The 25,370-nt window shown below is 45.6% G+C and overlaps 1 protein-coding gene across 3 annotated transcripts in view; it reads right to left on the bottom strand.

Annotated features, from left to right (window-relative positions):
- Positions 1-337: 337 nt before the first annotated feature.
- LOC110501809 (adenylate cyclase type 5) overlaps positions 338-25,370 on the bottom strand; it is a 126,882-nt gene continuing 101,849 nt past the window's right edge. The window contains exons 6-21 of one of the 3 annotated variants that reach the window (XM_036959226.2): positions 23,586-23,744; positions 23,071-23,212; positions 22,267-22,404; positions 19,177-19,199; positions 14,533-14,677; positions 13,733-13,830; positions 10,185-10,272; positions 7,563-7,679; positions 7,139-7,297; positions 5,819-5,994; positions 5,345-5,365; positions 4,925-5,057; positions 4,596-4,859; positions 2,146-2,350; positions 1,791-1,915; positions 338-1,476 (exon numbers count right to left, since the gene is read on the bottom strand). In XM_036959226.2, the coding sequence (XP_036815121.2) occupies positions 1,348-1,476; positions 1,791-1,915; positions 2,146-2,350; positions 4,596-4,859; positions 4,925-5,057; positions 5,345-5,365; positions 5,819-5,994; positions 7,139-7,297; positions 7,563-7,679; positions 10,185-10,272; positions 13,733-13,830; positions 14,533-14,677; positions 19,177-19,199; positions 22,267-22,404; positions 23,071-23,212; positions 23,586-23,744 (2,122 nt within the window). In that variant the 3' untranslated portion in view covers positions 338-1,347. Of the gene's footprint in view, positions 1,477-1,790; positions 1,916-2,145; positions 2,351-4,595; positions 4,860-4,924; positions 5,058-5,344; positions 5,366-5,818; positions 5,995-7,138; positions 7,298-7,562; positions 7,680-10,184; positions 10,273-13,732; positions 13,831-14,532; positions 14,693-19,176; positions 19,200-22,266; positions 22,405-23,070; positions 23,213-23,585; positions 23,834-25,370 lie in introns of those variants that run through there. The other 2 variants (XM_036959224.2, XM_090216096.1) reach the window with 2 other exon arrangements.

Below are 25,370 nucleotides of genomic sequence, written 5' to 3' on the forward strand. Positions count from 1 at the left end.
ATGGGGTATTGTGTGTAGACTTTGTTGTTATGGGGTATTGTGTGTAGACTTTGTTGTTATGGGGTATTGTGTGTAGACTTTGTCGTTATGGGGTATTGTGTGTAGACTTTGTCGTTATGGGGTATTGTGTGTAGACTTTGTCGTTATGGGGTATTGTGTGTAGACTTTGTCGTTATGGGGTATTGTGTGTAGACTTTGTCGTTATGGGGTATTGTGTGTAGACTTTGTCGTTATGGGGTATTGTGTGTAGACTGTCGTTGTGGGGTATTGTGTGTAGACTTTGTCGTTATGGGGTATTGTGTGTAGACTTTGTCGTTATGGGGTATTGTGTGTAGACTTTGTCGTTATGGGGTATTGTGTGTAGACTTTGTCGTTATGGGGTATTGTGTGTAGACTTTGTCCTTATGGGGTATTGTGTGTAGACTTTGTCGTTATGGGGTATTGTGTGTAGACTTTGTCGTTATGGGGTATTGTGTGTAGACTTTGTCGTTATGGGGTATTGTGTGTAGACTTTGTCGTTATGGGGTATTGTGTGTAGACTTTGTCGTTATGGGGTATTGTGTGTAGACTGATGAGGACATTTTTTATTTAATCCATTTTAGAAAAAGTCTAACACACTAAAATGTGGAAAAAGCGAAGGGGCCTGAATACTTTCCGAATGTTTTACGTGTTCATATGGGTTTCAGTGTCTTCATGCAGGTTTTGTTTAGAGCGACTTGGATCCTTCAGCAGAATGTCTATGAAGACACACATATTGGATCGATTTCCTCAGAAAACCTTAGAGATCTACAGTACTGCGAGATGATTGGCTTTTAGCCGTTCCTTAACTCACACTATGACCTATAGAAATAAGACCTTGAGAGAATGCTGCTGTCACAATGTGTCTCTGTCTGCTGTTGTCTGATGGTATTTCTTTGGTCTCTTCAGCGAACCCAGGCCCTCTAAGCTCCTCCCTGTCTCTTTCCCACCCAGCCTCCTCTCGGCTTGGGGGTTCTCCTTCACTCTGGTCCAATCGGAGTCTGACCTCTGCAGGTAGGGAGGAGATAAACCTAGGACAAGGGGTGTTGGTGGGGGGCAGTCAGTTCCCCAAGCTAACACAGGTCCATGAGCCTGCTCGTCAAAGACTTGGGGGGGGGTCAGCCCCCTTTAGTCCAATCACCCCTCTCCTCTCAGCCTTTTCCTGCACCAGTGTCAGTCTGTTACTGGGGCTGCTTCTGAATAGGCTGTGTCTGAAATGGCACCCAATTTCCTATATAGTGCACTACTTTTGAACAGAGCCCTATGTCCCTGGTCAAAAGTAGTGTACTATATAGGGAATAGGTTTCCATTTGGGACACAGCCTGGGTGTTAACTGCTGGGAGGTCCTCCAGTGAGGAAGTAGGTCTGCATCTCTCCTTTACCCTTCACCTTGACGAGGCCTCGGCACTCTAGTGTGTAGTTATAGGAGTTCAGCACGTTGTACAGGTCAGAGGTCACCTGTTGGCAGAAAGGCCAGAGGAAGGAGAGAGAGAGGAAAAGAAAGGTGGGAAAGTAAGTAGTCATGAAGTCACACAGAGGACAGCAGTGTTCACATATCTTGATCATAAGCACACTACCTGCCATTTCACACTGCCAAATTATAATATTCTAAAAGATTGACACAAGGTTAAAAAAAAGAGTGCACCCTGAAAGCTATGCTTCCATGTGCTTTATTGACAATGTTTTGACCGTTAGGTCTTCATCATAGTTATAAAGTCACAATAGAAATTCTTGGTGTGTTATCAGTTTCTTCTGTGCTGTGTCTGAGTTACCTGGATCCGCTCAGGTACACCGGTGCTGTCCATGCGGCTGGCCACGTTGACGGTATTCCCCCAGATGTCATACTGGGGCTTCCTGGCCCCGATCACCCCAGCCACCACCGGACCCATGTTCAGACCTGCACCGGTGGACAGGGATATGGTTCAGCATGTTTTTAACAATATATACACCGTATGTTCAATATACATTTTTTATCGCTCAGCAGACTTTTCCCTGGTGAGGTCACATTAATTCCATTACTCATTATAGACTTTGTGAGGCACTACTGCTTAAGGATATCGTTCTTCTCATGAATTCACATCAAAATGAACAAGGCACCAAAATGATATTTCCCATAGGCAGCTTTACCGATCTTCATCTTGAAGTTATTGAAGGAGTGTTCGTTAATGTACTTCATCTGATCCATGAGTCTCATGGCGTAGTCTGCCAGGGCTCTGATGTGTGAGCGGCCTTCCTTGTCGTAGGTAGAGTCGTTGAGGCCAGAGGCTGCCATGTAGGTACTGCCGATGGTCTTTATCTTCTCCAGCTGGCGGAACTGGTCCTCACTGATGATCTGGGGGGAGAGGAGGACAATAGGGAAGTGAAAGACATTTACTAGTTAGTTAACTTGGGTTAATAGCATTGATATTGTTAGCTCTATGTCAACATAACAGGGTCCAATAATAGTCACTAGTGCCAATACTGTAGTAATATTAGGAGTAATGGGACACACACACACACACACACACACACACACACACACACACACAGAGAGAGAGAGAAAGGCCCCTCTCACCTTGTTAAATTCTGTGGTAATCTCAGTGAGCAGGTGGACACTCCACTCCCTCTCTTCATCTCTCTCCTCTTCCCCCATCCTCATACCTCTCTCCCTCCGTCCATCCACATATCCATCTCCTCCCTTCCACATATCTCTCACCTCCCCCATCCTCATACCTCTATCTTCCCATTATCATATCTTCCTCATACCTATATCCTCCTCCCCATCCTCATACTTCTCTCTATCCTCCTCCCCATCCTCATACCTCTCTCCTCCTCCCCCATCCCTCTCCTCCTCCCCCATCCCTCTCCTCCTCCCCCATTCCTCTCCTCCTCCCCCATCCCTCTCCTCCTTCCCCATCCCTCTCTCCTACTTCCCCATCCCTCTCCTCCTTCCCCATCACTCTCTCCTACTTCCCCATCCCCCTCTCCTACTTCCCCATCCCTCTCCTCCCCCATCCCTCTCCTCCTCCCCCATCCCTCTCCTCCTTCCCCATCCCTCCCCTCCTCCCCCATCCCTCTCCTCCTCCCCCATCCTCACAACTTTAACTCTACTCCCCATCCTTATACCTCTCTCCTTCTTCCCCGTCCTCTCTCCTCCTTCCCCATCCTCTCTCCTCCTCCCCCATCTCTCTCCTCCTCCCCATCCCTCTCCTCCTTCCCCATCCCTCTCTCCTACTTCCCCATCCCCCTCTCCTACTTCCCCATCCCCCTCTCCTCCTTCCCCATCCCTCTCCTCCTCCCCCATCACTCTCCTCCTCCCCCATCCCTCCCCTCCTCCCCCACCCTCACAACTTTAACTCTACTCCCCATCCTTATACCTCTCTCCTTCTTCCCCGTCCCTCTCCTACTTCCCCATCCGCTCTCCTCCTTCCCCATCCTCTCTCCTCCTTCCCAATCCCTCTCCTACTTCCCCATCCTCTCTTCTCCTTCCCCATCCCTCTCTCCTACTTCCCCATCCCTCTTTCCTCCTTCCCCATCCTCTCTCCTCCTTCCCAATCCCTCTCCTACTTCCCCATCCCCTCTTCTCCTTCCCCATCCCTCTCTCCTACTTCCCCATCCCTCTTTCCTCCTTCCCCATCCCTCTCTCCTCCTTCCCCATCCCTCTCTCCTCCTTCCCCATCCCTCTCTCCTCCTTCCCCATCCTCATACCTCTCTACTCCCCCCCATCCTCACACCTCTCTCCTCCTCCCCCATCCTCATACCTCTCCTCCCCATCCTCATACTTCTCTTCTCCTCCCCCATCCTCATACCTCTCTTCTCCTCTCCCATCCTCATACCTCTCTTCTCCCCCCCCATCCTCACACCTCTCTCCTCCTCCCCCATCCTCATACCTCTCTCCTCCTCCCCCATCCTCATACCTCTCTTCTCCTCCCCATCCTCATACTTCTCTTCTCCCCCATCCTCATACCTCTCTTCTCCTCTCCCATCCTCATACCTCTCTTCTCCTCTCCCATCCTCATACCTCTCTTCTCCTCCCCCATCCTCATACCTCTCTCCTCCTCCTCCATCCTCACACCTCTCTCCTCCTCCCCCATCCTCATACCTCTCTCCTCCCCCCATCCTCATACCTCTCTCCTCCCCCCATCCTCATACCTCTCTCCTCCCCCATCCTCATACCTCTATCCTCCTCCCCTATCCTCATTCCTCCCCCATCCTCACACCTCTCTCCTCCCCATCCTCACACCTCTCTTCTCCTCCCCCATCCTCACACCTCTCTTCTCCTCCCCCATTCTCATACCTCTCTCCTCCTCCCCCATTCTCATACCTCTCTCCTCCTCCCCCATCCTCATACCTCTCTTCTCCTCCCCCATCCTCATACCTCTCTTCTCCTCCCCCCATCCTCATACCTCTCTTCTCCTCCCCCCATCCTCATACCTCTCTTCTCCTCCCCCCATCCTCATACCTCTCTTCTCCTCCCCCCATCCTCATACCTCTCTTCTCCTCCCCCATTCTCATACCTCTCCCCTCCTCCCCCCATCCTCATACCTCTCTCCTCCTCACCCCATCCTCATACCTCTCTCTCCCCACTCCCTTCTCACCTCGTCAAAATCTGCAATGATCTCGTTGAGCAGCCTGAGACACTCCACTCCTTCGTTGTTGGCCTCCAGCTCTATGTAGAACTCAGAGAAGTTGGAGATCGAGGCGAACATGACGGCCACACACTCACAGGACTGGTAGTAGAGCTCGTCGTTCCGACGCTCTCGCGCCAGAAAGTGAGCAGCCACGTCTTTGGGGAGGATGTTGTGGAGGAGGCGACGGTTGTAAGCCTGTAGCTCCTCCATCTCCTCTTTCTCCTCTGTGGCCTGGAGGGAGGGAGGGTCAAGGAGGTATCAATGACCTTGGATGGCACACAAACCCACACACCTACCTGTAGTTTCCAGAGGAAGTCGAGTCTGGCTGTGGACTCCACCTGCTGGGCGTGTAGATACAAAGCCAGGACGAAGACAGTGATGACCACGGGAGTCATGATCTTCAGAGGGACCTTAGAGTCCATCACACAGCTGGACAGAGAGGACAGATACCAAAGATCAACTACAGGCCTGAGGCCATCGCACTCTTTAATCTATGTTCTTCAATAACACTAGATACTACATACTATTACTAAACAATATACAAGGTCACAACACTGTTTATCAATGTTATCTAACTACCTGAGGCATATGAAGTGCCAGGAAGATCTACATGATGCATTGAAGCTACACTATATTGGATACAATTGATCTCAATCAATTTGTGCGTTTCAATTTGTTTCCATTGGTTTAATAGTGTTAAGCTACATAAATCTCACCTTGTTCCATTTATGTGCTCACTGTGAAGAGAAAACAAAGAAAAAACATTTTAGGGAGAGAGGCAACTGAACCCACTCCATCTGAAGACGGATAACCATAGACAGGACCTGACCTAACCAACAGTCATCCATTACATTAAGTAAACTCAGGACATGTTTTAATTTAAATCTGCTTGTCGTGAATAAATAGCATGGGTTAGAGCAAAGCATCAGTCCACCCATCAATACCTTTCACCTCAATCTAACATTTACCGACTGGGCAATTTACACAGGCCAGAGTTGTTCTCGTCCATCATATCTAAAGCTAGGTGTACATCAGTAAACAAACATATGAGACAGCCGACACGTTAGTGCTTCGCTCTGAAGAACATTAGCATAAAATACTATTGACTCATCGGTTATCTATCTTCCTTTCATGACTTTGTTTGGTACCTTGCTGTACCTGCATGCTAATGGGTGTTCTAAACTACTCACATAGCGTTGGCCATGACCAGCAGGTCTACGTTGTCGAACAGGCTGACCTCTGGCACCTCCATGATGAGGATGTAGAAGATCTCGATGAAGAGCATGAGTAGGAGTTTACCTATACTGCTGACCTGTAGGAAAACCGAGCTGGCCAGCAGGGTCAACAACACACAGGAAGAGAAGTACTACAGCGGGAGAGAGAGAGAGAGAGAGGGATGGGGAACAGGGAGGAAGAGAGAGAGAGAGGGAGGGGGAACAGGGAGGAAGAGAGAGAGAGAGAGACAGAGAGAGAGAGGGAGGGGGAACAGAAAGGAAGAGAGGGAGAGGGAGGGGGAAGGGGAACAGGGAGGAAGAGGGAGGGGGAGGGGGAACAGGGAGGAAGAGAGAGAGAGAGGGAGGGGGAACAGAAAGGAAGAGAGAGAGAGAGAGGGATGGGGAACAGGGAGGAAGAGAGAGAGAGGGGGGGGGAACAGGGAGGAAGAGAGAGAGAGAGAGACAGAGAGAGAGAGGGAGGGGGAACAGAAAGGAAGAGAGGGAGGGGGAAGGGGAACAGGGAGGGGGAGGGGGAACAGGGAGGAAGAGAGAGAGAGAGGGAGGGGGAACAGAAAGGAAGAGAGAGAGAGAGAGGGATGGGGAACAGGGAGGAAGAGAGGGAGAGAGAGGGAGGGGGAACAGGGAGGAAGAGAGAGAGAGAGAGGGAAGGGGAACAGGGAGGAAGAGAGGGAGAGAGGGAGAGGGAACAGGGAGGAAGAGAGAGAGAGGGAAGGGGAACAGGGAGGAAGAGAGGGAGAGAGAGGGAGGGGGAACAGGGAGGAAAAGAGAGAGAGGGAAGGGGAACAGGGAGGAAGAGAGGGAGAGAGAGGGAGGGGGAACAGGGAGGAAAAGAGAGAGAGGGAAGGGGAACAGGGAGGAAGAGAGAGAGAGAGGGAGGGGGAACAGAGAGGAAGAGAGGGAGGGGGAACAGAGAGGAAGAGAGAGAGAGAGGGAGGGGGAACAGGGAGGAAGAGAGAGAGGGAGGGGGAACAGAGAGGGTGAATGGGGGACAGGGAGGGAGAGAGAGAGAGGGAGGGGGAACAGGGAGGGAGAGAGAGAGGGAGGGAGGGTGGGTGGAGGGGGGACAGGGATGTAGAGATAAGGGGGAGGGGTGAGGGAGACATAGAAAGAGAGAGAGATGTCAAACATTTGCAAATGTTTTAGCATAACCATTGTGAAAAGTATTGGCCACTTCTGGCATATAATCAGTACAGTGAGAATTACTGCTCAAGCCTAGCTTCTTCTATTTATATTGTTGTTTATATTTTTATAGATGTTTTTTTTACACACACACACCTCAGGGAAGTTGCAGTTGGGTGAGGGGCTGCCACAGAAGCCGTCCAGTGATTCGAGGGTGTAGTTGAGGCTGCGTGCATGGCAGGCGTTCACACTGCTGCGACTGATGTTCAGTTCCCAGCTCAGACACTCCCTCAGGTCTCCAGTACTACAGGTGAACTAGGGGGCAGAGGACAGAGGTCAAAGGGGGTTCACATGATTATGAATGAAAACTGGGTAGTGTTTAGTAGGCACAAAATGTCTGAACTTCTGTCCAATAACTTCCGTTGCAAAACGTTCTGCTACGAAGTGCCCTAATGAACACAACCATGGAGACTTTACATAGGATGACCACAGATGTCAGACACTCATTAATGTAAGCTTTGAGGGTTTATCCCTTCAAATGATCTGTGCAATCATTTGGAGTGGAGGCTCAGGGACTTACGATGTTGATGAAGGCAGAGAGAAAGACCAGGAGGATGGTGAAGACTCCCACCAGGGTGCTGTTGAGTCTGGACTGGACTATCATCTTGGACAGAGTCTGTAGAGACGCTGGGAAAAACTGTCCCCGTGGGGAGGGGGGAGAGGTATGGTTAGTAGGTCAGTCTCAAGTATTTTGGGTTACTAGAGAGCGTTATGTTTGTATCCTACAGCCAACAATCCCAGGTATGACTGTGGGTGCAATTTGACACATGCTGGTAGAAGTGATGCCTACCCCTTTCCCACAAAACCAGAATCCTTGCAATGCCAGGATCAAGCATGCAGCATTTTCAACATGTAAACAATGTGATCTGATTTGTTCCATAACGGTAGTCTAGACTGATAGTTCCACCAGTTAGGTTCCTTTTGAATAGTGTGAATTGGTGAAAAAATATACCTTTATTTCACTTCATTTGAATACACTATCATGAAGAGCACATGTTTAACTTAATATTAAACATGTGTTCCAATCTCAGGAAGTGAAATACAAATGGCTACAGTAGGGGCCTATTAAAGCCAAATAAAGTAACAGGGTTGATGTAAAAGAAAATGTCCAAAAAGAGTAGAACCAGCTCACCTGCTTTTACACTAGGATTTTATGTTTAGATGTTTAATGTTTCTTTTGAAAAAGGTATTTAAAAATGAATAGTTCTACATATTAAAATGAGAGTTCCGTTCACGTAGCAGGTTTGGCCTTTATTAAATGAAGGACAGTCCTTTCTTAAAATGAATCACTAATCACATGAAAAATAATAATCTTCAGAAATGACTGTCAAAGCAACCAAATAACTAGGGCTTTACCATGATGGTGAAACCTGGAGAAATGTTGGGGGTTTAATGGGTTAAAATCATAGAAACCACAGAGGATGCACTGAGGGACATGTCAAAATGCTGAATTTGGGCACTTTGGTAAGTCTTTTCATTATTAGAAATGAGATTTAAAGAATTGTTCATGTAGTCTATATAACAGGCTTCTAAAATTCAATATTGGTGCACAACTTCTCCTTAAAATATGAAAGGGATGCAAAAGGCACTGATTTGGTGGATCGTATTTGACCTGGGGAGTTAAAAAGAATCCTCTTTGGGATTCTAAACCCCTCCATTTTCCATTGCTTACAGCGCTACAATGACAATATTCATCACAAATCCCTCAACTACAGAAGATCAAGTGCCTGTTCTTCTTCTTGTTTCCAATATGATTTCGGGCCTATTTCATTCCCCCCAAGCCGGCCATTTCCCAATGAGGAGACAGCAGGAAATGAAATATCCAGAGGGCCCTCCAGGAACAACAACAACAGCTATAACATCATCAGATCGCTGCCGTCGATCACAAATGTCCACAACTGACAAAACAGTAACACCCCTAAAGTGAGTTTACATCCACGTTAATCTTTCGCCCAATTAGATGCCAGTTCCTCTCTAGATGCCTCACCGAGCAGTCTGACTCTACAGGGAACTGCTGCTCTCAGGGCCGGGAAGATCAATACCATCCACCTCGCAGGTTTACCTGCTGTGTGTTCTTCCCTGTCATGCTGTGAAACCAGACATGTTATAGGGGCACCAGGTAGCATAGAGGTTAAGAGTATGGGGCCGGTAAGCGACAGGTCGCTGGTTTGAATCCCTGAGCCAACTAGGTGAAAAATATGTTGACACTTGTCGGCGCCTGTCAGTCACTCTGGATAACAGCACTGACTATATTATAAATGTATACTGCATGATACAACATTCCCAGACAGCCACAGAGACGCGTCAGGCTAAGTGGCTATGTAGGTAGTGGATGGATGGATGGATGGATGGATGGGCAGTGGTGTTGCACATTGTGGTATGGACATTGATGCCGTAGTATGCAGAGGCTTCGGGAACACAAACACATTCCTTGAAAAACATAAGTACTCAAATCAAATCACATTTTATTGGTCACTTACACATGGTTAGCAGATGTTATTGTGAGTGTAGCGAAATGCTTGTGCTTCTAGATCCGACAGTGCAGCAGTATCTAACAGGCATATCTAACAATTCCACAACAACTACCTAATACACACACATCTAAGTAAAGGAATGGGATAAGAATATATAAGTATAAAATATATGGATGAGCAGTGACAGAGTGGCTAAGATGCAATAGATAGTAAAGAATAGATAGTGAAGGATACAATATACGTTATATACAGTTGAAGTCGGAAGTTTAAATACACCTTAGCCAAATACATTTAAACTCAGTTTTTCACAATCCCTGACATTTACTCCTAGTAAAAATTCCCTGTCTTGGTGGCACTGTATTGTCCTCAAAGCGCGCAAAGACGTTGTTTAATTTGTTTGGGAGCAAGACATTGATATCAGCGACGGGGCTGGTTTTCTTTTTGCAATGATTGTCTGTAGACCCTGCCACATACGTCTCGTGTTTGAGCTGTTGAATTACGACTCCACTTTGTCTCTATACTGACGCTTTGCTTGTTTGATTGCCTTACGGAGGGAATAACTACACGGTTTGTATTCGGCCATGTTTCCAGTCGCCTTGCCCTGATTAATGTGGTGGTACGTATTTTCAGTTTTGCGCAAATGCTGTCCTCAATCCATGGTTACTCACCCCAAAACAGGAGTAGATTGCTGAGACAAACATGACAGCCATCAGGATGATCAGACAGGTGACATAGAACCCAATCATCAGAGTGGAGCTGAGGAGAGAGAGAGAGAGAGAGAGAGAGAGAGAGAGAGAGAGAGAGAGTAATACCAGTAAATATATCTTAGTGAGAGAAAAGGATTGAGGAAGAGGGGATAAGTAAAAGGGAATGTTAAAGAAAATATTGATAAGGCGAAAGAAAGGGAGTGAGAGAAAAATATATGGGAAGGGGGGACACCCTTGAGGGGCATCCTTGAGAATGAACAAACAGCCAGCAGCCACAGCGGTACCCATCAGGCCCCCTGGCAGAGGAGAGGAACAGTGGTGACGGGACTTCTGGGCCTGTCTCGGACTACCTGTCCTGTGTCCCCTGTCTCAGGTACCAGCCTCATCTAGGTCATATTTGTCTCCTCAACTCAACCCCAAAGCCCTGCCCTCAGTCCCAAAGCCCTGTCCTCATCCCCGAAGTCCTGCCCTCAGTCCCAAAGCCCTGTCCTCATTCCCAAAGTCCTGCCCTCAGTCCCAAAGCCCTGTCCTCATCCCCAAAGTCCTGCCCTCAGTCCCAAAGCCCTGTCCTCATCCCCAAAGTCCTGCCCTCAGTCCCAAAGCCCTGTCCTCAGCCCCAAAGTCCTGCTGTCAGTCCCAAAGCCCTGTCCTCATCTCCAAAATCCTGCTGTCAGTCCCAAAGCCCTGTCCTCATCCCCGAAGTCCTGCCCTCAGTCCCAAAGCCCTGTCCTCAGTCCAAAAACAGCTAGGGCTCCAAGTTGTGAATCATATACAAAATAAAAAAATGTGAAAAAAAATGGAACCAAAGAAAACAAGTGAAAGACCAAATAGTGCAGATAAAAACCAGGTGAAATGGTGTGAGGTGAGGTTGGAAGCCCAAAAGGGCTTATATGAAAACTACACCACAAAACCTATATACAAATATATGTCCAAAAAAAGTGTGTTCAATCAGTTAAACAAAGTGTGTGTGTGTGTGTGTGTGTGTGTGTGTGTGTGTGTGTGTGTGTGTGTGTGTGTGTGTGTGTGTGTGTGTGTGTGTGTGTGTGAGAGAGAGAGAGAGCTTTAAGTTACAAGGAAGGAAATTACAGGGTAGTTTGGTTCATCAGGCTGACTTCTAGTCTGTTTGAAATTATTGAAGGATGATGATATTTTGGCAATGTGAAGATAGGAATTCCAGAGCATGGAACCGCTGTATCTACTAGAGTTATGGCTGTGTCTAATGTTGTATGCATGGATTATGGAATTAACGTGGTATTATCTTTTGAATCCATTGATTTGAAGTGTTCAGGTAGGCTGTCTGGAAGGTATGAGTATCTGTTGATGAAGGTGCATCATTGGACAATATTCATGTTGTAGATAGACAATATATTGAGTTTCTCAAACACAGAGGCAGTTGGAGCCAAGTAGTTAGAGGAGGTGGCTAGTCTTCCAAATATATTTCATTTGTGTAGGTATGAAGCATATGTACTAGCCAATATTGCAGTAAATGAGATATGGGTAACTTAAGCTGTATTATAAACTGGGGGGTTCGAGCCCTGAATGCTGAACGATACACGTCAAATAACATACATGTTACAGTGGTGAACAGCATTATAAGGAGACATGTCATAAAGCCTTGTCATGTTTCAGTCAACCAAGCTTCAGTCAACCATGTTTCTGAAAGGTCAACAATAAAAAACACATGGTTAAGAGAAGACAGATAATGGGGGGGGAATGACAAGCTGGTCCTACTTCAGGTATGCCTCTCTTTCCTTCTTTAGTTAGTCGTGGCAGCAGTTCATTTTGAGGCGTACCTTTTTGAAGAAGCTTTCATTAATGAAGAACTTAGTTCCCTTCAGGCACTTGGCGTTCTTGAGAATATCCTCCTTGTTTTTGTACCTGAGCAGTTTCATCAATATAGATCTGGGCCGACCATCAGGAAAAAAGGTGTCGTTCCTGTGCGCCCTCTCACTGAGCTTAGGGTCCAGTTTCAGATGACCTGCCAGGAGTTTCTTGGCCTTGGCTTCTGTGTCATGTCAAGTTTCAATTTTAACGTCTTCGATTCCATTGATTAGAACGTTGTTTAACCTGGATTGATTTTCCAGGTAATCTCCTTTGGAAGAGAGTTTGTCTAGTGTTGTTTGGAAATCTTCTGAGACGGGTTTGAATGCGGCCTAGCTGGGGATATTCGCACCCTTCAGCTAATCCACCTCGGACTGCGTTAAATCCATACTGTATTTGAAGTTCATAGCATCCTTTTTCTCCCCAATTGGTGGTTACTGAAACTCCCGTATGGACTCAGGAGAGGTGAAGGTCAAGAGCTGTGTGTCCTCCGAAACACAACCCAACCAACCAAGCCGCACTGCTTATTGACACAATGCCTGCTTAACCCGGAAGCCAGCCGCACCAATGTGTCGAAGGAAACACCGTACATCTGGCGACCGTGTCAGCGTGCATTGCGGAAGGATTTAAAGTTATTGATGCTAGAATCCATTAAGAGTTGCAGGAAGGATTTAAAGTTATTGATGCTAGAATCCATTAAGAGTTGCAGGAAGGATTTAAAGTTATTGATGCTAGAATCCATTAAGAGTTGCAGGAAGGATTTAAAGTTATTGATGCTAGAATCCATTAAGAGTTGCAGGAAGGATTTAAAGTTATTGATGCTAGAATCCATTAAGAGTTGCAGGAAGGATTTAAAGTTATTGATGCTAGAATCCATTAAGAGTTGCAGGAAGGATTTAAAGTTATTGATGCTAGAATCCATTAAGAGTTGCAGGAAGGTTTTAAAGTTATTGATGCTAGAATCCATTAAGAGTTGCAGGAAGGATTTAAAGTTATTGATGCTAGAATCCATTAAGAGTTGCAGGAAGGATTTAAAGTTATTGATGCTAGAATCCATTAAGAGTTGCAGGAAGGATTTAAAGTTATTGATGCTAGAATCCATTAAGAGTTGCAGGAAGGATTTAAAGTTATTTTGTTGCAGATCTGTTAGATCTTTATAGAACTCTTTATGCTGATCGAATAGATCATGGACTGCAGTGATACATACTCGTCTTCCACATTGAGCTTTGAGGTGTTTTTGCTTCCAGTAAACATGCTAAATATTTGCTGTGGACTATAGGGAGTTTGCGAATACAACCCACACCCCACCTCCCTAAAACAAGCTCAGCCAGTGAATTGGCAATCACACACAAGCAACACACACCTGAATTACACACCTAAATCACACACCTGAATCACACAGCAGTACGATAAACAGAGAGAAAGCGGAGGACATATGGATCCTGGCTGGGGCGGGAGATGACTAGTGCAGTGGATACAAGCAATACGCAGAGCAGTAAGACAAAACACAGGTCAAAATCAGTAAGGGAGAGACAGGTAGCAGGAGCATTACCCACGGAATGAGGAGCGTGAATGTGCTGTGAATTCTAATAAAAAGATATGGGAAACATTCATTGTGATTTACTAGTAAATAAATTATTCAGCGCTATGGTACTGTATGAATCAACTTGGAGAGATTCAGTACTTACTGTGGTACAATGACAATCTGGATGAAACAGATGAAAAGGAAGACGAGAGAGGCGCAGGCCACGTACGCTCCAAATCTGGAGTCCACTTGTTTGGAGTACTGAAGGACAAATAGAAATGGAAAAATATAAGAGCAGTAAGGTAACCAGAGGCTTGCTGACTGCTTCACATCTCACTTGAAACCCTTTAGTGCCACTGATGTGAGGACACAACAGCCTCTGTGAGAACAGCATGTTACTGGTTACACAGCTGAAATGCCTTCCAAATATCTATCCATCTATCTATCTATCCATCCATCCATCTATTAATTCATCCATCCATCTATCCATCCATCTATTCATCCATCAATCCATCCACAAGCAGCCGTGTCTCTGGCTGGGCCTAAAGGATGTGCTCAGGAGATTAATCATGTGTGTGTGTGCGTGTGTGCGTGCGCATGCTTCTGGCATAGGTGCTCAGGAGGTGAATTATGAGATCTTTCAGATGAAAGGTAATAGAGGAAGACCAAGTCAGTGATTATCTCTCCCACAGAAAACTGGGCTGGGGGCTGACACACTGAGAGCGGGCTTTGGATCTGTTGTAAGTAGCCACTATACAGCCCATTTACCCAGACGAGAGAGACTGAAAGGGAGAGGGGAAAGAGAGGAGGTTGAAAACGGGGCCTCTCTGCTCTCTCTCTCTCTCCCTCTCTCTGTCTCTCTGTCTGTCTGACATTTCCACTGCTGAAGATCTATCCAGAAGATTCACACAGGGCCTTAGTCCGATTATGTGGATTCATTTCCCTGGAGGAGGACAGCACTACCTTCTTCTCCAGGTCTGGTTCTCTGAAGGTCAGCAGGAACTTCTTGACGTGTTCTGAGCGTAGCCGGTCGATACTCCTGGCGTCGATGGCTCTGCCTAGGAACTCGTCCACCTCGTCTTCTGGGTTCAGGTTTTCCTGCGTGTTTCTGAAAATGAAATGTCTAGATAACACAAGACGAGGAGATACTTTTTTGTTTTCCGTTTCAGGCCGTCACAAGAGGTCCTTCAGCTCTGTGTCTCTGCGGACTAGCCCACCACAAGCCCCTAACTCACCACAGAACTGCATCACCATAACAAACAAAGTGATTGAGAACATCAAACCACTGTCATTATGTTTGTTTGATTGGAATAATCGGTCGTTGAATCAGCAGTGCATTGTTTGAATGCATTGATTAGAGGCAATCTGGCCTATTGTCAGTGGATCAGTGGACAAGATCAAACCAGGTGATTCAAATGTTTTATGAATCACAGACATCATAAGTTACAGTGAGTATGGAAGACGCTGAACTCACTGACACTCATGGGTATGGATGTCCTAAAGTGACTGTCACGATGAAACAAATCCCATTGAAGAACATTGATCTGTCTGTAGCACGTAGGGCAACGCATGGGGACAATCAAATCTAATATTATTTCTTACATGCTTTGTAAACAACAGGAGCACATAGAATCACATAAAGGAGCTTGAAATTGAGGTATATTCAGAGGATGCACAAGGGCGAATGGGCCATCCCCTTGAGTGACAACTGGATCAGCCAATCACATCTCCAGGATCCCCTCCTCACCCAGTGAAAAATTACAATTTGGTGAGTTGGATGTTCTGGTCGTGTTTTTGATGGCAATTCTGTGTATTATAGCAACAGTAGTTTATTTCTCTGACTACCACATACAGTGGGGCAAAAAAGTATTTAGTCAGCCACCAATTGTGCATGTACTCCCACTTTAAAAGATGAGAGAGGCCTGTAATTTCCATCATAGGTACACTTCAACTATGACAGACAAAATGAGAAAAAAAATAACCAGAAAATCACATTGTAGGTTTTTTTATGAATTTATTTGCAAAGTATGGTGGAAAATGAGTATTTGGTCCATAACAAAAGTTTATCTCAATACTTTGTTATATACCCTTTTTTGGCAATGTCAGAGGTCAAATGTTTTCTGTAAGTCTTCACAAGGTTTTCACACACTGCTGGTATTTTGGCCCATTCCTCCATGCAGATCTCCTCTAGAGCAGTGATGTTTTGGGGCTGTTGCTGGGCAACACGGACTTTCAACTCCCTCCAAAGATGTTCTATGGGGTTGAGATCTGGAGACTGGCTAGGCCACTCCAGGACCTTGAAATGCTTCTTACGAAGCCACTCCTTCGTTGCCCGGGCGGTGTGTTTGGGATCATTGTCATGCTGAAAGACCCAGCCACGTTTCATCTTCAATGCCCTTGCTGATGGAAGGAGGTTTTCACTCAAAATCTCACGATACATGGCCCCTTCATTATTTCCTTTACACGGATCAGTCGTCCTGGTCCCTTTGCAGAAAAACAGCCCCAAAGCATGATTTTTCCACCCCCATGCTTCGCAGTAGGTATGGTGTTCTTTGGATGCAACTCAGCATTCTTTGTCCTCCAAACACGACAAGTTGAGTTTTTACCAAAAATTAATATTTTGGTTTCATCTGACCATATGACATTCTCCCAATCTTCTTCTGGATCATCCAAATGCTCTCTAGCAAACTTCAGACGGGCCTGGACATGTACTGGCTTAAGCAGGGGGACACATCTTGCACTGCAGGATTTGAGTCCCTGGCGGCGTAGTGTGTTACTGATGGTAGGCTTTGTTACTTTGGTCCCAGCTCTCTGCAGGTCATTCACTAGGTCCCCCCGTGTGGTTCTGGGATTTTTGCTCACCGTTATTGTGATCATTTTGACCCCACGGGGTGAGATCTTGCGTGGAGCCCCAGATCAAGGGAGATTATCAGTGGTCTTGTATGTCTTCCATTTCCTAATAATTGCACCCACAGTTGATTTCTTCAAACCAAGCTGCTTACCTATTGCAGATTCGGTCTTCCCAGCCTGGTGCAGGTCTACAATTTTGTTTCTGGTGTCCTTTGACAGCTCTTTGGGCTTAGCCATAGTGGAGTTTGGAGTGTGACTGTTTGAGGTTGTGGACAGGTGTCTTTTATACTGATAACAAGTTCAAACAGGTGCCATTAATACAGGTAACGAGTGGAGGACAGAGGAGCCTCTAAAGAAGTTACAGGTCTGTGAGAGCCAGAAATCTTGCTTGTTTGTAGGTGACCAAATACTTATTTTCCACCATATTTTGCAAATAAATTCATAACAAATCCTACAATGTGATTTTCTGGATTTTTTTATTCTCATTTTGTCTGTCATAGTTGAAGTGTACCTATGACGAAAATTACAGGCCTCTCTCATCATTTTAAGTGGGAGAACTTGCACAATTGGTGGCTGACTAAATACTTTTTTGCCACACAGTACCTATCAGATTAGTATTTTATTTCTCTAACTACCACATACCTATCCAGATAAGTAGTTTATTTATCTGACTACCACATATCTATCCAGATAAGTTGTTTATTTCTCTGACTACCACATACCTATCCAGATAAGTAGTTTATTTCTCTGACTACCACATACCTATCCAGATAAGTAGTTTATTTCTCTGACTACCACATACCTATCCAGATAAGTAGTTTATTTCTCTGACTACCACATACCTAGCCAGATAAGTAGTTTATTTCTCTGACTACCACATACCTATCCAGATGAGTAGTTTATTTCTCTGGCTACCACATACCTATCCAGATGAGTAGTTTATTTCTCTGACTACCACATACCTACAGTGCCTTGCGAAAGTATTCGGCCCCCTTGAATTTTGCGACCTTTTGCCACATTTCAGGCTTCAAACATAAAGATATAAAACTGTATTTTTTTGTGAAGAATCAACAACAAGTGGGACACAATCATGAAGTGGAACAACATTTATTGGATATTTCAAACTTTTTTAACAAATCAAAAACTGAAAAATTGGGCGTGCAAAATTATTCAGCCCCTTTACTTTCAGTGCAGCAAACTCTCTGCAGAAGTTCAGTGAGGATCTCTGAATGATCCAATGTTGACCTAAATGACTAATGATGATAAATACAATCCACCTGTGTGTAATCAAGTCTCCGTATGAATGCATCTGCACTGTGATAGTCTCAGAGGTCCGTTAAAAGCGCAGAGAGCATCATGAAGAACAAGGAACACACCAGGCAGGTCCGAGATACTGTTGTGAAGAAGTTTAAAGCCGGATTTGGATACAAAAAGATTTCCCAAGCTTTAAACATCCCAAGGAGCACTGTGCAAGCAATAATATTGAAATGGAAGGAGTATCAGACCACTGCAAATCTACCAAGACCTGGCCGTCCCTCTAAACTTTCAGCTCAAACAAGGAGAAGACTGATCAGAGATGCAGCCAAGAGGCCCATGATCACTCTGGATGAACTGCAGAGATCTACAGCTGAGGTGGGAGACTCTGTCCATAGGACAACAATCAGTCGTATATTGCACAAATCTGGCCTTTATGGAAGAGTGGCAAGAAGAAAGCCATTTCTTAAAGATATCCATAAAAAAGTGTTGTTTAAAGTTTGCCACAAGCCACCTGGGAGACACACCAAACATGTGGAAGAAGGTGCTCTGGTCAGATGAAACCAAAATTGAACTTTTTGGCAACAATGCAAAACGTTATGTTTGGCGTAAAAGCAACACAGCTGAACACACCATCCCCACTGTCAAACATGGTGGTGGCAGCATCATGGTTTGGGCCTGCTTTTCTTCAGCAGGGACAGGGAAGATGGTTAAAATCGATGGGAAGATGGATGGAGTCAAATACATGACCATTCTGGAAGAAAACCTGATGGAGTCTGCAAAAGACCTGAGACTGGGACGGAGATTTGTCTTCCAACAAGACAATGATCCAAAACATAAAGCAAAATCTACAATGGAATGGTTCAAAAATAAACATATCCAGGTGTTAGAATGGCCAAGTCAAAGTCCAGACCTGAATCCAATCGAGAATCTGTGGAAAGAACTGAAAACTGCTGTTCACAAATGCTCTCCATCCAACCTCACTGAGCTCGAGCTGTTTTGCAAGGAGGAATGGGAAAAATGTCAGTCTCTCGATGTGCAAAACTGATAGAGACATACCCCAAGCGACTTACAGCTGTAATCGCAGCAAAAGGTGGCGCTACAACGTATTAACTTAAGGGGGCTGAATAATTTTGCACGCCCAATTTTTCAGTTTTTGATTTGTTAAAAAAGTTTGAAATATCCAATAAATGTCGTTCCACTTCATGATTGTGTCCCACTTGTTGTTGATTCTTCATAAAAAAATACAGTTTTATATCTTTATGTTTGAAGCCTGAAATGTGGCAAAAGGTCGCAAAGTTCAAGGGGGCCGAATATTTTCGCAAGGCACTGTATCCAGATAAGTAGTTTATTTCTCTGACTACCACATACCTATCCAGATAAGTAGTTGATTTATCTGACTACCACATACCTATCCAGATAAGTAGTTTATTTCTCTGACTACCACATACCTATCCAGATAAGTCCTGACTGACAGGAGGGGAGATGGGGGTCTCTACTCACTTGTCCTTGGGGTCTTCAAATCCCTGGAAGACAGAAGAAAAGAGCAGAATAGAGACACTGTTGTCTGACTGGAAAATGACTGAATTTCAGGAACAGCTACAAACAGAGAAACGTAAGTGGGGCTAGAGTTTCTTTCGAAGAGAAAGAGGTAGAATCCATTCACACAGCCAGGTGTTGGCTGAAAATGGAAGTTGCTTCAACCAGCAAGACAAGAGACTGACACCTCTTCCAGCATCCTCTCTGCCCAAACTCCCAGTAAAAGATGCTGAAAAACAACAACAAAGGATTGTGTCCCGAATGACACCCTATTCCCTTCCTTTTGACCAGGACCCATAAAGCTCTGGTCAAAAGTGGTGCACTATATAGGGAATGTGGTGCCATTTGGGATGCACACAGTTGAGAACAACAGCTAGCCAGGCAGGCATCTTCCTAGGAAGATGAGTCAATAGTGGTTTTAGAGAAGACAGTCTTATTAACAACACATTAGGTGAACTGAAGAGTTTCGGCATCTACTGTATCACGGACCTGCAGTGCACTCTACTGGATGGAGATAGCAACAACAGCAGGAGATAAAATGTGCTGTACAGGTCCAAGAAACATTAACACGTCTCTAGTAGATAGTCGTCCTTTTTTCAAATCTAGGTTCCATCTATACTCCTACATTTTCCTAATTGTGAACTAAGCTGAACTAAGCTTTTTATTTTGGACATGGCTTTCCAACAGAATGTCTGAATATTTTATAATAACATAAGCAATTCCACTGCCCTCAAAACAGAGAGGTGGAACATCCCCAAATACCAGCATTCTTTATTTTATATGGAATAGGAAAACAGGGATTAATGACATAGTAGGAATGTACGACAGAAACACAGTGATCAGCAAGTCATAAGTCATCTCCACTCCGCTGCCTGCCCTGCAGTGCTGGGAGGTTGGAGGACAGGGGCTAGTGTGGGAACTACTATCACTGTGACTCCCTTTCCCTCACACAGACCCATTCTCTTTACCTCATGCCCTCTGTCTCGCTCCCTCGCTCCTTGCTCCCACTATCTCTGCTCTTTCTCTACCTCTGCTGCTGTGTAATTTAGGAGCAGGGGGAGGAGGAGAGAGAGAGACAGACAGGAGGAGAGAGAGAGAGGAGCAGAGGGAGAGAGACCAAAACAGAGCAACAGAGACAGACAGAAACAGAGAGACAGAGACAGACATAGAGACACAGAGACAGAAACAGAGAGAGAGACCAAAACTGAGCGACAGAGACAGGCAGAAACAGAGACAGAAACAGAGAGACAGAGACAGAAACAGAGAGACAGAGGCAGAAACAGAGAAACAGAGAGACAGAGAGACATAGAGACAGAAACAGAAATACAGAGAGAGACATAGAGAGAGACATAGAGAGACAGAAACAGAGAGACAGCGAGAGGCAGAAACAGAGAGACAGAGAGAGACAGAGAGAGACATAGAGAGACAGAAACAGAGAGACAGAGAGAGACATAGAGAGAGACATAGAGAGACAGAAACAGTGAGACAGAGAGAGACAGAGAGAGACAGAGACAGAAACAGAGAGACAGAGAGAGACATAGAGAGAGACAGAGAGAGACAGAAACAGAGAGACAGAGAGACAGAGAGAGACAGAGACAGAAACAGAGAGACAGAGACAGAAACAGAGAACCAAGAGACAGAGACAGAGAGAGACATAGAGACACAGAGACACAGAGACAGAAACAGAGAGAGAGAGACAGACAGAAACAGAGAGACAGAGACAGAAACAGAGAGACAGAGACAGAAACAGAGAACCAAGAGACAGAGACAGAGAGAGACATAGAGACACAGAGACACAGAGACAGAAACAGAGAGAGAAAGACAGACAGAAACAGAGAGACAGAGACAGAAACAGAGAGACAGAGACAGAAACAGAGAGACAGAGACAGAAACAGAGAGACAGAGACAGAAACAGAGAGACAGAGACAGACATAGAGAGACAGAGACAGACATAGAGAGACAGAGAGAGACATAGAGAGACAGCGAGACAGAGAGAGACATAGAGAGACAGAGCGAGACATAGAGAGACAGAGAGAGACATAGAGAGACAGAGAGAGACAGAATAACTTACTTATTATTACTATTATTGTTATTACTATAATTATTAATGTTTACTGTAGACTGTTACCATTTTATTGTTATTATTTTTGTATTTAATTTTGTATTATTATTTACTACCATTTTATATTATTATTTGCTATCATTTATAATTTTGTTACAATGTATATTGTATACATTGTTGCTTTGGCAATATTGACACAATGTTTTTCATGCCAATAAAGCAGCTTGAATTTGAATTTGAGAGACAGAGAGAGACAGAGACAGAAACAGAGAGACAGAGAGACAGAGAGACAGAAACAGAGAGAAACAGACAGAGAGACAGAAACAGAGAGAAACAGAGAGAGAGAGAGAGAGAGAGAGAGAGAGAGAGAGAGAGAGAGAGAGAGAACTGAGTAAAGGGTAAATCTATAAGTATCTATAAGTATTCCAATGCATAAATAATGTGATCGTATCCCATTTAATCAATGTCGGAAATGATACTTTTTTTGTCAAATACTATATCTGGAGCAGCAGGTATAGCATCAATGTTAGAGCGTTGGGCCAGTAACCGAAAGGTGAAAACCTGTTGCTGTGCCCTCGAGCAAGGCACTTAACCCAAATTGCTCCAGGGGTGCTGGACAATGGTGACCCTAGCCGTGATCCCCCTCCCTGTGGGTGTCTCAGGGGGATTTGTGATATGCAAAAACACATTTGCATTAAAGTGTGTAACAGGAAAAATATAAGCACCTTCCAAATTATTATTATCTATTTGTGATTCTTGCGATCAATTTGCAGTGTGAAAATGATTTATAACTATCTCCTGGCCCCTGACTATCTGCTCAAGGAAAAATCAACCTGCAACATACGCCATAACATGACCGTCACACGTCCTTGGCTTTCTATAGTCCCTGGTGAGCACACACAAGCACACAACAACAACCTGGCCCTGTTGTGAAGGAGAAGAGTAAATATAGAGTATTCCTGAATTTGGGTGAGGGCAGCATGTTATCTCACCATCCTCTTCATCTCCTTAGAGATCTGGTTTCCTCCCATGTGGTTGTAGAAGGGCCGGTCGGTCCAGGGGCCCATGTTGTGGGTGACAGAGTTGGCTCGCTGACGGTTCATCTTGGCTATCATCGCCTTCTCGTCTTTCTGCAAGGCAAGGGAGACAGACTAATATACTTAGGGATGGAAAAGGTCACTCTGGGAAGTAGTAATGTAAAATCCTTTATTAATTAACCATGAAAGGCGCATGTTAAAATGGTTTTACTGTCTACCGGTACCCAGTTCCCCCGGCTTGCCCACCGTTTCTACCCCTGACACAGACATAGACAGTATATTGTATTTCTAGAAGTTGAATTTCATGCATCCTCACAATCACTAAATCTACTGTAAATCACTTAAATGTTTTTCAACGTTTCTTCTGCAATTAAATATGGTTAAAGGTAGTGATATCTGATCTGGGATGAGTGTTGTGATTCAACCAGAACGGGAAATGTAGAGAACTCTAAAGCCTGCATCTTTAATGGCACCCTCTCATTTGGGACGCACACTGAAAGTTATCACTAATGTAACAGCGATTATGAGAAATAACCCATTCCCAGTTCACTGATAGGTTAGAATGGAGTATATAGCAATATGATACATCATGTGAAAACACACATGATATGTGAGCTGGAGTCAAAACTTGTGATATCGCCACAGGACTGATATGACGCACGCACGCACGCACACACACACACACACACACACACACACACACACACACACACACACACACACACACACACACACACACACACACACACACACACATACCCTTTTCTGGCTGCAGCCCACGATGAGGTAGGTTTCTATGTTGTGTTTCTTCAGATAGACGTTCCTTGCTCCTCCTGATCCTGGCTCTACCTCATAGTCTCCACTCAGGTAGTTCAGAGTGGCCTTGGTGATGTGGATCCGCCTGGATGGACAGGGATTGACAGTATTCATTCATTTCATGTTTATACCATAACAAATGATGATGTAATATTGTCATATTCATAATGTAGTGTAAATCTTTGTTTCCCATTTGACTTTTACAAGTTGCTCTTCTGTCAAATACAGCAAGACAGTGTGAAGTCAGATGAATGAATGGGTACAGTACAGTATGTTGCACTGTGAACTGTGTATTCACTGAGACTAGGGTTAAGTTCCAAAATAAGAACGAATGCTCAATACATAGCTTCATTCTATGTGGTACTCTAAGTAGTATGCTAATGTGTAATGGAACACAACCTAGTAGTGTCATTGGGTGAGTGACTGTGTACTGGTTTGTTGTGATTGGCTGGACGTACCCTGCCGCACCCCCGGCCTCCATGTGATTGGCTAACGTGACATCGTTGGACCACACATCAAACTGCCACTTCCTGAGTCCCAGCACCCCACAGTGGACCCTGCCGCTATGGATTCCCACACGCATGTTCACGTTGACCCCCGTCACCTCTCTCACCAGCCTCGAGCACAGACAGAAACAGTCAGAAACAACTGAGCACTGATTGACAGATTGACCACATCATCAAGCAATAGAAGGGAGTAAAGGAAATAGTCAAATGAGAGAAAAATGACAATGCTTCCACAACAACAGCAAACTGAATCCACAGGAAATTCTCCTTCCTTGCAGTGAGGCTCCAGTATGTGTGTGACCTATCTCTGGCTAATGCCTGACCGACTGACTTACCGACCACATGACTGAACAACTGACCACTGACCGACCAACCTACTGATCGACCACTTGACTGACCAACCATTTGACTGACCGACTGACCGACTTACTGACCGACTGACTGACTGACCGACTCACCGACTGACTGACTGACTGACTGACCACTTGACTGACCGACTGACGGACTGACTGACCGACTGACTGACCGACTGACTGACCGACCTACTCACGACCGACCGACCACTTGACTGACTGTCAGTGGTCAGTCAAGTGGTCGGTCAGTCAGTCAGTCAGTCTGTGAGTCGGTCAGTCAAGTGGTCGGTCAGTCAGTCAGTCTGTGAGTCGGTCGGTCAGTAAGTCAGTCAAATGGTTGGTCAGTCAAATGGTTGGTCAGTCAAGTGGTCGGTCAGTCGATCAGTAGGTCGGTCGGTCAGTTGGTCAGTCAAGTGGTCAGTCGGTCGGTCAATTGGTCGGTCAATTGGTCGGTCGGTCAGTCGGTCAGTAGGTCGGTCAGTCGATCAGTAGGTCGGTCAGTCAGTCGGTCAGTCAAGTGGTCAGTCAGTCGGTCATTCTAGTGGTCAGTCGGTCAGTCAGTCAGTCAGTCGGTCAGTCGGTCGGTCAGTCAGTCGGTCAGTATGTCGGTCAGTCAGTCAGTCGGTCAGTCAAGTGGTTGGTCGGTCAGTCAGTCGGTCAGTCAGTTGGTCAGTCAGTCAGTCAAGTGTTCGGTCAAACTGTCTAACTGCCCGACTGACTGACCGACCACTTGACTTACCGACTGACTGACTGACCATCCGACTGACCGACTACTTGACTGACTGACTGACTGACTGACCGACTACTTGACTGACTGACTGACCATCTGACTGACCGACTTACTGACTGACTGACTACTTGAATGACCGACAGACTGACCAATTGACTGACCGACTGACTGACTGACCGACCGACTGACCACTTGACTGCGACTGACTGACCGACTCACTGACTGACCAACTGACTTACTGACCAACTGACCGACTGACTGACTGACTGACTAACCAACTTACTGACCGACTCACAAACTGACTGACTGACCGACCGACTGACTGACCGACCGACTGACCGACTTACTGACCGACTCACCGACTGACTGACTGACCACTTGACTGACCGGCTGACTGACTGACTGACTGACCGACCTACTGACCGACCTACTAACCGACTGACCGACCAACCGTCCACTTGACTGACTGACCTACTGACCGACCTACTAACCGACTGACCGACCAACCGTCCACTTGACTGACTGACCTACTGACCGACCTACTAACCGACTGACCGACCAACCGTCCACTTGACTGACTGACCTACTGACCGACCTACTAACCGACTGAGCGACCAACCGTCCACTTGACTGACCGACTGACCGACTGACTGA

This window comes from Oncorhynchus mykiss, chromosome 22 (genome assembly GCF_057628025.1).
Source record: "Oncorhynchus mykiss isolate SJ-2025 chromosome 22, ASM5762802v1, whole genome shotgun sequence".
Lineage (NCBI taxonomy): Eukaryota > Metazoa > Chordata > Actinopteri > Salmoniformes > Salmonidae > Oncorhynchus > Oncorhynchus mykiss.